This window comes from Hevea brasiliensis, chromosome 5, assembly GCF_030052815.1.
Source record: "Hevea brasiliensis isolate MT/VB/25A 57/8 chromosome 5, ASM3005281v1, whole genome shotgun sequence".
In the NCBI taxonomy this organism is placed as follows: domain Eukaryota; kingdom Viridiplantae; phylum Streptophyta; class Magnoliopsida; order Malpighiales; family Euphorbiaceae; genus Hevea; species Hevea brasiliensis.
Window position 1 is genome coordinate 102,846,196 of NC_079497.1, and position 12,825 is coordinate 102,859,020.

A 12,825-nucleotide genomic window follows, 5' to 3' on the forward strand; every position below is an offset into this window, starting at 1 on the left:
TTAGAACATTAAATTTTAGGTGTGGTGCTAAAATGAAACTTTGGGAATTAGGGTTTGAGGCAAAATTAGGGTTTTATCAAATTGTTGATGAATTAGTGTTCTAATGGTCAATTAGTGACCATTTTAGGAGGTTTGACATTAACTTGGAATTAATTGTGGCATTGAACATTGAATTAAGTGTGATGCCCTAGGAGCTAGAAATTCTGAACTTGAGTTCAGTAGGTTTGGGCAGCCATAAGTTGAAGTGTGTAGCTTCAAATAGTGTAAGGCCAATTAGAGGTGAAACTAGGAACATAATGCCACATTTTTTATGAAGAGACCCTATCCAGAAAATCAACCTAAAGTGACCTAAAAATTGCTTGAATTCGGGTAACCAAAATCTGGACCTGGAAAAATGACTATATGAACAGTATTTGTTCAAATGGCCATAACATTGTGTAGAGAGGTCTAAATGACCTGATTCTTGAACCCATGGAAAGCTTAGACATATTAGAACAACTTTCATGGGGAACAAAAATCCAAATTCTGACCATAACCTATTCAAATTGCTAACTAAAATTAGCTCACAAAAATTGTCAGAACCAAAATTGCCCAAAAATTCTGGACATGGACTAATCTAGCCAGTTATGTTAAAAATATCATAACTTGAGCTACAAAACTCCAAATGGACTAATTCAAAAAGAGAATTAAACTAGAGACATTAAGAAACAATTTTGATGAAAAAAGTTTAGCCAAATTCTCACTGTAGAATGATCCAATGGAATAGTAAATATAGGTAATGAAATCTAAAATTTTGGAATTACTTCTAATAAGCTTTGAATTGCAATTGGCAACCAATGCCAACAAATTTATGACCCGAAATGTGGTATGACCATATGTTAAAAATTTGTATACCTATTATTATTGAAAAAGTCAACATTTTGCATGAATAATAATGTGAATAGTAACCAACCACTATAACATTAAATACAAAGAATCAAAACCTAACTTTGTTAATATGCCCTAGTATACCTGGTATGATTGGTTTGGATAGGTTGTCATGCCAATAGGGTTTCGATTGTAGTACTGCCTATAGCTTCGTGCCATTTCATGATTTATGGCTTTAGTGCCGCTTTGTGATATTATGGCTTTTGGCTATTTTACTATTTTTGACATATTTGGCTTTATGCCCGATGATTAATATGGTTTGTTAGCCATTCTGTTGCATACTTGGAGATACTCTGTGACTGATGGTGTGACGACCCAAGGTACTTGGTACCCAGTGCTAGTTTACCCATTTATCCAATCCAGTCAGTTGGTGTAGGTTACTTGGATAATTAAAATAAATCTTGAAAATTTATAACTAAACAATGAATATAAAAATCCCTAAATTAAGGATATTATAAATAATTACTAAAAATTTAGTCTACATGAAATAATAGCATAATTTATGCATATTTAATTATTTAGTTTATTTTTATATTATATTGGCACTACTAAACTTTATGCTTAGCGCGTCGCTTTTTGCCACACGTAGGTACTGGAGACTAGGAGTGAGAGCCCAGTAGACCTAGACTGGGATCACTGTGAGAGTCCAGATCTGCATTGAGTCCGATGTCACATCCTCTGCAGTGCATTTTGGTAGGACTATTAGGCTTCATCTGAAATTTTTGTATTTTGTAGTTAGACATTCATTTGTCATGTAATTATGAACTTATGTAATCATTTGTAAATTATGTAAATTAATGAAATTGGGGTATTTTCTTTATGAATGTGAGCATTTATTTATTTATGCATGGGATGAATAAAAATTTGAGTTTGAGAATATTGAGATGAAATTTGAGATTGTGAAGAAATACATATAATTGAAATCATTGTTGAAATTTTTAATAGGTGGCAATCGTCAAAATTATGAATAATTCAGGAGAAACTCTGTCAGTTTCTCCGGTTAATAAATTGACCCTAAATTAATAACAAAAAATGTAATTACTGAGAATTGAAATAAGATAAGTTAAGGCGCTCCGGCACCAAGTGTGACATGCCTCGCTTGGCTACATTGTAAACGGGTAAAGGGTGTCACAAAAGCTCATTCCCATCCTAATTAAATTCATAAACTCAATTGACTACAAGAAAATAAAAATTATTTGTGATGACAATTATTAACCATAATAAGGGAATTTTCATTGGTAATTGATATTACTGATGAATTATTGACCAAAATGGTTTTGCTTATAATTAGGGCGCATGTAATAATTACTGAGCAATTTTCTTTTCATTGTTAATTTTACCGACCATAAATGTTATCTTAAATTGTGGCTTTGCGATTGTTATTATTGTGGGTAGATCATAGGACGTGAGGGGAGTAACTATGAATTTTCTGACGAAATATACGTTGGTAAGTACCAACAAAAAAGGATTAGTTGGTATTTGATTGGTTTGATATAAAATAAAATAAATTAATATTAATGAAACTATGTCATCGGTATTTTTTTTTATTTTAATAAATCAATTACTAACGATATTAATAGGATCAAGTCTCCAGAACACTAGGTTCCATGTGAAAATGATTCATCCAAAGGAGCCATTTAAGTGAATGATTGCCATTTATAAAATGAAGTTTAAAAAGCTAAAAGTTGATTCTCAATTGCTTAACCTAACGAGCACTAAACAAACTATGAGTATTCATGCAAGCATTCTTGCCATGGGTACCTTGGTTTTTTAGCAACCATGCAGTTAACATAATGGCCATATACCTAGGATGAACATAGTTAATTATTCCTCACATTTGCACCTAGCACGCATTTTCTACTTTTTTGGTTTAGGAATCCTAAGGTTGTGACAGCTGTAGATAACTTACAAGCTAAATGTGGGACCATGAATCATGAACTATTTCAAGTGACTAAGGAATTGAATCATATTTTTTGAGATAGCAATAACTTCATGCTAAGTAATTAGTTACTAAATAATTCATCCAAAAAACCCAAAATCACAATCATAAAATAACAAACCACAACACAACCAAGGACTATAACAATCTAGCCCTCACAAAAACCCAAAATTACAACCATAGGAAGCAACCTGCACACAACAAAGAAATGCCCACAATCTAGCCCAAACCCAAACCCAAACCCAAACCCAAAAAATTAGCTACATTCCCACAAATTCCCAAATTAACAACCGGAGATATCAACATACACAGAAACAACATTAGTTGAAAAAAGAAAAAAGAGATATAGAAAAGGAATGATAGACCTCTCAACACACAACAAAGAGAGTGAGAGAGAACAAGCACTACAAGAATCTGTCAAAATAGAAACCGAATTTAGAAACAAACTTCTATCAATTTGTAATTGGAAATGGGTTTTGAAAAGAAAATTGAGTTGGATGATACAAATTAGAAACCAATTAGAAACTGATTTGAAACCGACATTAGAAATGGAAAATCATCGGTTTCCAAATATACGTGCCAAAATTTGGCACCAGTTTTTGCATCGGTTTAGAAACGGATTAGAAACTGAATTGAAACTGAATTTTGAAATCAAAAAGTTATGTTTCTAATTTGGAATCCTAATTTTTGTTATATAAAATCTAAAACTCATTATAGAAACCAATATATGTCGATTTCTGATTTCATTAGTTAGAAACCGATGGTTTTGGTTTCAAAATCTTTATTATTATTATTAATTTTAAGAATCATATTAGAAACTAATACTTTTCGATTTCTAATTCTATATTTAGAAACCTATTACTTTCTGTTTCAAATTCTAAGGTGCTATAATTAAATTTGAATCGCAACTTTAGAAATAGAAAAGTATTGGTTTCTAATTCCAATCTTTAGAAACTGAAAATTTTGGTTTCAAACACTATGGTTGTCTTAATAAATTTAATGTTCAGATTAGAAACCAAAATTTTTGGTTTCTAATTCTTTGTTTAGAAACCAATTCTTTTTGGTTTCAAAATTTGAGGTAGTATCATTCAATTTGAAACTTGAGTTAGGAACTGAAATATTTCTGTTCCTACTTTCCTTCTTTAGAAACCGATTTCTTCCTATGGTAGTTTTCATAAATTGAAAGTTCATGTTAGAAACCGCAAACATTTGGTATCTAATCATTATTTAGAAATTGATTTTTTTTTTGGTTTCTAAATATACTGTAGTATTATTGAATTTGAAGCTCAAATTAGAAATCGATAGTTGTCGGCTTCTAATTTCCTTAGTTAGAAACCAATTTTTCAGTTTCAAAATCTAAGGTAGTTCTAATAAATTTGATTTTAATTTGGAAACTGACGATATTCGGTTTCTAAACTGAATTTAGAAACTGATTACATTCAGTTTCAAACACTAAGGTGGTTTTACTAAATTTGAGATTCATATTAGAAACTGAATGTATGCGGTTTCTAATCATTTATTTAGAAACTAAATATTTTCTATTTCAAAAACTAAGGAAATATTATGAAATTTGAACTCAAATTAGAAACTGAATACGGGTGGTTTCTAATTTCATTATTTATGCTAGGTTAAAAGACGGCCTACTGACTCCAAAACTCATAGAAGGCATTGAACAATTCATCACATTTGCTAAGCAACATCCAGAGTGAATGGATGGGGATAAATTGAAGTGTCCATGTAATCATCGAAAATGTTAGAACCGTAACTATGCTGACGAGAATACAGTTAGGTTGCATTTGATGAAGCATGGATTTGTGTCGTATTATTATAAATGGGTTTTGCATGGTGAACCCCACACAAGTAGTATTGCTGGTCAAAACATAAAAGTTATTACAGACAGTTCAAGAGGTTGAGAGTAGCACAAATAATACATACGAGCAAATGGTAATGGATGTAGCAGGTCTTGCTTTCTTTTTAGGACGTAATGGAGGAACCTCCAAATACATCGACTTGAAAATTGTATGACACGTAACAAGATGCTAATCAAGAGGTGTGGCAGGGTTGTGAAACCAATTCACAGATGTTGAACATCAAGGTAGAACATCATTTGTCAAAGAGGTGTTTTTATGACATCTGCCAACTTATGAAGAAGGTGTTATCAGATGATAATTTAATGACTAAAAACTTCTATAGTACAAAGAAATTGGTCCAGGCATTAGGCCTACCAGTTCAAAAGATTCATTATTGTATTAATGGATGTATGTTATATTCGGCTAGTAGTGGATTTCTGATAACTCGGGTTAGGTTGGTCTAAATAAATTTATAATATTTTATTTCATTTTGTTTGCATGTTGGGTCTTGATTTTGGTCCTGATTATGAGTTTGAAAATAGTGAGGCTTACTACGGACCTCGGGGGTTTTAAGTCAACCCAGGTCTTAGTGCTGATCCGACCTGTGCAATCAGGTTGTGACACTTTTAGTTGCACCCTATTTGATATTTGAACTTTATAAAAGGATAACTATTTAACCCCTGCGATTGGTGCACGTGCAAACGTGAATTGCATGTGCATTGACTTAATTGCATGCACGTTGACTTTTCGTTACACTTTTATAAATTCACAAATTTAATAATTACATTTTGTAAAATACAGATATTAAGATGGTATTTAGTTTGGCTTATAAGTCGGTCAAATCTATTTATAAGTAAAAAATTATAAGTAGATTAGTATTTGATTTGACTTATAAATTAAAAAAAAACTACTTAAAATAAGTGAGAAGTAATAAGTAAAGTACCATTTACTTATGACTTATCTATTTATTTTAAAATTATATTTTAATCAAATAAAAGACTATTATTCTAATAATTTTTTAAAATATCAATACTGTCCTTATTTTGACAATCACAACACTCAATAATATATCATTTTTGGTCATTTTAATAAATTAAGTTACTTTTAAACGTATTTTAATCAAATACTTAAACAATTTAAAAGTTTATTTTAAGTCATTTTATTAAACAATTAATTACTTATTTTTAAATTAACTTATAAGTTAAAAACTATATTTTAAATTAAAAAAATTAAAAGTCAATAACCAATCCAAACACCCTCGAAATGGCATATAATTAAGGGTAAGAGTTTTAACTGATTTTTCATGTAAAGTTCAAAGTAAAAAGACGTTTTCCTCTTGAAACTTCTTAAATAAAGACAATAGGCAAAAGAGTGTTGAATTATAAAGAAGCCAACTGGAAAGCTGGCAATTATCATTTCCCTTGTTGAAACGATCAATCCTGGAGCTTACGATGGATTTCTATTTTATTTTGCAACAATAACGCGTTTTGATTGGATATTAGTTAATAACGTATGTTAAAGTTTCAAGGTCAACGGCATAGAAAAGTCAACCGTGCATCTCCATATATATATATATATATATATATATATATTGATAGAGAGAACAGAGCTGGCATGCATGCTGTACATTAGTTTTTTTTTCTATATGTCCAGTGAAGCATAAATATATATTTCATGTAATTGGGTCAAAATTTTATGAAAAGTTCAATTGGGATGGCCATTCATTAAAACGTGCAGCCGTTTTGATTTGTACCACAAAAGTAAGGGCGAACATGAACAGTAGAGGAAGGCGGCAACGCCCACAATATGAGAATGCCTATACCCATGAATAGAATACGGTATATGGATTTTTTTTTTTTAATTTTTGGTACAATTCGCATTGATTACAAATCGAAACCGAGACTTTGCAGAGTTAAAAACAACTTAATACTATTAATCTAAAGCTCATTGATTTATTTTCTCTCTTAATTAATAGATAATTACATTTACTTTTATATAAAATTTTCCTTTCCAAATTTGATTTATTATAAATTTAAAATATAAAATATATAATGAAATCTGTTTATTAAATATATGAACCCATATATATTTTTGTCTTGAGTTCATAAATGAAAAGAATTATATAATGAAATCAATATATATATAATGGTTTTATTGTAACCGTTTATTGTAGTAGATCCCACGTGAATTTTACTATGATCAATGATTATAATTAAAGTATTGTTTATATAAGATTATATCAAATAAAAATTTTCATAATAGACTAGATTTAGTTAAAAATTTCCCATACATGTATATAGTGTGTAATATTAATGGATCAATGTTGATAAATTTTTAACAAAAAGATGTAACTTTGTATATTTAAGTTTATTAAATAATTAAAAATATTAAAGTTTCATATAATAACATACTTTTGCTAAACACAACTAAGCCACATTAGCTAAATAATTATTTAAAAACTATTTTGAAATATATAGAACAAACAATGATCTTGTGGGATTTTAAATTTCATTTCACTATTTTTTGTTATTTTAATATATATAATCTTTTAATTTTAATTCTAATTACTGAAATATATATATATATATATATAATGATCTAGTCTACTAGATTTTGCAAGTAAGAATTTTCTTTAAGACTGAGGATAGATTTTTTTTTTTTTCATTTTGATGTTTTAGAAATTGTTTTGAGTAGAAAGAGATGTAAAGACTTTAAACTCAATTTCTAATTAATATATATTAGATCAGGAAATTATTTTTGCCTTATTGAATTCTCAAGATACATAATGTATAATAAAATTTATATGTAAAATAAGTAGAGTCTACATATTTGTATCTTAAGTCTAATAGATTAGGTGGAGGTAAAATTTTCTCATTAATTCAATTCAACCATAAAAATTATTTAGACCTAGTCCACCGTAGTTTAAGATATAAATATATGGGTTTCACCTTTTTAATATGAAAAAATTCTTATCTATACTAAATCTATTATGAACTCAAAATATAAATATATAAAAATTAAATATTTAATAGATAAATCTCGTTATACATATTGCCTATTCAGTGGACGGCCTCTACACAAAAAATCTCCCACCAATCACCGGGTATACTAATCATCCAATCACATGGCGAATAGACTTTGGCTTTGAGATTAAATGCATGGAAACTTCAAGCAATTGGAATTAATGGCAGCCAGATGTTAACATGTCCCTGTGTGGTGTAAATGCAAGATGCGACTTTCTTTTCTGACCAAGTTTCTCTTTTGTTTTTTCAAAATTTTGCAGCTACAGATAGATTCTAATTGCTAGATTGCATTGCATCCCAGTATTGGAAAAATTAATTAAAATTAAATTTTAATTAGGTACGGAATTAGTCCTTTAGTTAAGATTAATATATATTATGATCTCTATATAAAGACTGGCATATTCCTCAGCTTGAGATATATCAAACATTTGCCCAACTGAGATGGCGACAAAGCTAGGCTTCTCTGTGTTAGTCATTTCTCTTTTCTCATTATACTCATCAACACTTTCATCATCTGTTGCCTCTGATGACTTAGATTGGTGGTGCAACAAAACCCCATATCCTGAACCTTGCAAATATTTCATGAAGCAAAACCCAAACCATTTTCATCCAAAGCATAATTCTGAGTTTCGTAAGTTGGCAATTGACTTAGCCATCCAACGAGCTCTCACTGCTCAGTCACATAACAAATGGCTAGGCTCAAAGTGTCGCAATGAGAAAGAGAAGGCTGCATGGGCTGACTGCTTAAACCTCTATGAGAACACCATTACGCAACTCAACCATACCATTGACCCCAACAGAAAATGCACCGATTACGATGTCCAGACTTGGCTCAGCACTGCTTTAACCAATCTTGAAACTTGTCGAGCTGGGTTCGTTGAGCTTGGAGTTTCAGATTTCATGTTGCCGCTCATGTCCAACAATGTTTCTAAGCTAATATGCAACACTTTGGCTCTAAGCAATGGTTCATCGGCGGCTTTACCACAAACATATCAAGATGGTTTTCCTAGCTGGGTCACAGCAGGTGATAGAAAGCTCTTGCAGTCATCATCACCGGCTGTGAATCTTGTGGTGGCTCAAGATGGTTCAGGGAATTACCGGACTATAAAGCAGGCCCTTGATGAAGCAGCAAAGAGGAGTGGAAGTGGGAGATTTGTGATACATATTAAGAGTGGGATTTACAGAGAGAATCTGGAGATTGGTAACAAAATGAAGAATATTATGTTGGTCGGAGATGGGTTGAGAAATACTATTATCACCGGTAGCCGGAGTGTTCGAGGAGGTTCTACTACTTTCAACTCTGCAACTGTTGGTAAGCAAGTTTAACCCTCCTTTTCTTGATTGTTTAGCATTAATGCAATTAGAAAATTAATCAGCATAGTTGTTGAAAGTCTATTTTAATTAATAGATACAATAATGAATTCAACCAATGGTTTTCTTGACCTTCGCTTTCTTATAATTAATACTGTATAATAGTAGTGATCATTTGAAATTTCAAAGCCTGCTAGATTTTTTTTTTTTAAAAATTATTTTATAAGAAAATTAAAGTTAGCTAGCTAATTAATTTCTTAATCCTCTGTATAGCTTGCAACATAATAAAAGTAATTGACTTTACCTTTATCTTTATTGATTTCGTGCAATACTGAAGCATGACTAATAAAGCTTTGATATCGATTTTTATATAATTGGTTCATACATGAATTGAATTTGAAATTTTACAGTCCTAAAAATTACGTTAAAGTTTATTGGTATAATTAAGGTATTGATTTCAGTCATTTTTAAAAAATCTTTTTTTTTTTTAATTTCATACAATATTAAAGCATGACTAATGAAATCTCAGTATCAATTTTTTTTAACTGATTCCGAGAATCAAATTCGAGACTCTACTGTTTTAGAAACAATTTTAATAGTACTGAGTTACAGTTAGTTGATGATATCCATTTTAATCCCTTCAGAAAGATCATTTTCTCCTATAGTGATAGATAATTGAGCTCCGGTCATGAGACGTAAAGAAAACTTCAGTTTGAAAAAATGGCATTTTGATTATGATGTATATACGATGTGAAAGGTTGGAAAAGATATATGATTGAACGTGTCTGTTTTTAATTCAAGATTAATAATGTGAACAATTAATTGAATTTCAGCGGTGACCGGAGAAGGATTCATTGCACGAGGCATAACATTCCGCAACACGGCCGGCCCTGAAAACCACCAAGCAGTGGCTCTCCGATCAGGCTCTGATCTCTCAGTCTTCTACCGCTGTGGTTTTGAAGGATACCAAGACACCTTATACGCCCACTCCCAAAGACAATTCTACAAAGAATGTTACATTTATGGCACAGTAGATTTCATATTTGGCAATGCAGCTGTAGCATTTCAAAACTGCATGATATATGCAAGACGACCTATGGACAAGCAAAAGAACACGATCACTGCACAAGGGAGAACTGATCCTAATCAAAATACTGGAATTTCAATCCACAATTCTCGAGTCATGGCTGCTTCAGACCTTAAACCAGTGCTTAGCTCATTCAAGACTTACTTGGGGAGACCATGGAAGAAGTATTCAAGAACTGTTTTTCTCCAAACTTACCTTGATTCTTTGGTGGATCCTGCAGGCTGGCTTGAATGGGATGGTGATTTTGCCCTAAGTACTCTGTATTATGGTGAGTATAAGAATATGGGTCCTGCAGCTTCAACCAGTGGGAGAGTTAAGTGGCGTGGTTATAGGGTTATAACTAGCGCAACTGAAGCATCCAAGTTCACGGCGGCTAACTTCATTGCTGGCCGTTCATGGTTGCCGGCCACTGGCGTTCCTTTCACTTCGGGTCTTTGATATATGTTTGTTCTTTAATTTTTTGAAAATATATTTTTTATTGTATTTAGTGGGTTCACCACAATTTCTTTTAAGATTTCTAATAAGAAAGAAGGAATCAATTTCTGGTAAATTCCTGTAAAATGTGGAAATAAAAAGAAGTTACCCTGTTTCCAGATTATAGGACTTGCCATGCATTGATGAATATTTTCAATTTTTTTAATTACTATTTATTTGAGAGATTTTTCTTGCCTAGATATGGTTCACTAATGAAAGTATACTTTAAAAACTTACCTTAATTTGCTGATCCTGTACAATCTCAATTGATTTTAACTAGCATAATTTTAGGATCTGATTTGATACGCTAGTTGTATATATAGCTTTGTAATCTCAAGGAGAAATATAAGTCAATTTTCTCATTTAATCTTTCTTTTCATGGTATCAAAGCAGGTTGTAAAATCTTAGCTTGTTGAACCATGGCAGGAGATGATCTGAACAATAAAAATACAGGAGGTACTGGAGAGTTGGTCACGAGTGTCAATCAAAACAAAGCACTTAATACCACTTCTCCTTACTACCTACATCCATTTGATCACCCAGGATCGATTTTCGTCGCTCAACCCCTTAGTGAAAATGGGGATAATTATTTTACATGGAGACGTAGCTTTTTGAATGCACTCTATTCCAAAAACAAAGGAGGCTTTGTGGATGGAAAATTCAAGAAACCAGATGCTGATTCTCCATATTTGTAGTCATGGATCCAGTGCAATGCTATTGTTCTCTCTTGGCTCACTACTGCTTTAGTGAAACAGCTTCAAGGAAATGTTGTCCATGTAGAAACAGCAAGGGATTTATGACAGGATTTAGAGGAAAGATTCACGCAAGGAATAGCTCCAAAAGCCTATGAGTTGAGATGTGTTATAGCACTGTTGTAGCAAGAAAAATTATCTGTTTCCTCCTATTACAGAAAATTGAAAGCCGTTTGGGGAAAGTTGCAAGGACTCAGTCCAGTACCTGTCTGCACTTGTGGTTGTACATGTGGAGCTGCAAAACAGATGCAGGACAGTGAGAAGAAAAAAAGGTCTTTGATTTTCTAATGGGACTTGATGAAGAATATACCATAGTGCGATCTCAAATATTAAGCATTGATCCATTGCCGAATCCTGGAAGGAAATATGCTATTGTTGTACAAGAATAGAAACAGCATTTAGTTGCTACAAATCGGGCTCCTATCATTGAAGTGGCAGCCTTATTATATAAAAGAAGTGATACTCGATCCAAGAAAGTTGAAGATGAGAATCGCAATCAATTCCCACCTTGTGTACATTGTGGAAAAACAAATTACAGTAAGGATTTCTATTACAAGGCAATTGGATATCCTTCGGATTGGTGCCAACCTGGAAAGTGAAATAACAGACAAGGAAAGCAAGGAAATCGTGGATATACCCAATAACAATGAGACAGCGGTACAATGAACAAGACAACCTCCTTAGAAGTAGCTTTTACCACTATCGTAGATGAAAGTGAGTTTACAATTCTAGGGCTTACTTCTGCATAACATCAACAATTATTGGCTCTATTAAGTGGGCAAGATGCAGCACTCAACAAACCATCAGTAAACATGGCCACTTCATCAAGCTTTTCTAGTAAGACAAAAGACGCATGGATAAGTGATACCGGAGCCACACATCATATAACAAATAAAATTGAATCTTTGTCAAATATGATTCCTGGCTTAAATATACCACCAATTCAAATTCCCAATGGAGAAATGGTAACAGTAGAAGCCTTGGGACGAGTTGCTATTGATAAAGAATTGGTTCTTGAATGAGTACTCGAAGTGCCTAATTTTTGCTTCAATTTATTATCTGTCAGCAGATTGATAAAAGATTTAAATTGTTCATTAACTTTCTAGCCAAATTCTTTTGTCATATAGGACTTACACTTGAGGAGGCTGATTGGAGTAGGTAGAGAGCAAAATAGTCTTTATTACTTGGAGCCACTAAGAGGAGGGAACGCATTAGTGGCGAGGCACACTGCTACTGCAAATTTATGGCATCGTCGCTTGGGACATCTACTAATGAATAAATTATCTCTAGTTCTAGATTTACATGTTTCTTTTGATAGTGGGGACAACTCAATTTGTGAAGCTTGTTACAAAAGAAAACAAACGAGATTATCTTTTCCTATTAGTATAAAAAAAACAATGTATGCTTTTGATTTACTTCACTGTGATATTTGGGGACCATATAGAATCAGGTCACATTCTGG

General features: G+C 32.1%; 1 protein-coding gene and 1 long non-coding RNA gene across 2 annotated transcripts; one reads left to right on the top strand and one right to left on the bottom strand.

Moving 5' to 3' along the window:
• Positions 1-8,146: 8,146 nt before the first annotated feature.
• Positions 8,147-10,735, top strand: LOC110653483 (probable pectinesterase/pectinesterase inhibitor 17). Its single transcript, XM_021809136.2, has 2 exons — positions 8,147-9,051; positions 9,884-10,735. Exons 1-2 carry the CDS (start codon positions 8,181-8,183, stop codon positions 10,573-10,575), a joined length of 1,563 nt encoding a protein of 520 aa, XP_021664828.2. The 5' UTR covers positions 8,147-8,180; the 3' UTR covers positions 10,576-10,735.
• A 270-nt stretch (positions 10,736-11,005) lies between these two features.
• Positions 11,006-12,006, bottom strand: LOC131179947 (uncharacterized). The gene is made up of 2 exons (XR_009148948.1): positions 11,674-12,006; positions 11,006-11,598 (listed from the first exon to the last, which is right to left on the bottom strand). It is a non-coding gene; the product is annotated as an uncharacterized LOC131179947 (long non-coding RNA).
• Positions 12,007-12,825: the final 819 nt, after the last annotated feature.

Bases quoted from the DNA above. Each gene is read 5' to 3' on its own strand.
- LOC110653483 (XM_021809136.2), top strand. From the start codon at position 8,181: ATGGCGACAAAGCTAGGCTTCTCTGTGTTAGTCATTTCTCTTTTCTCA. The intron at 9,052-9,883 runs GTAAGCAAGTTT...ATTGAATTTCAG, and splicing joins TTTCAACTCTGCAACTGTTG to CGGTGACCGGAGAAGGATTC.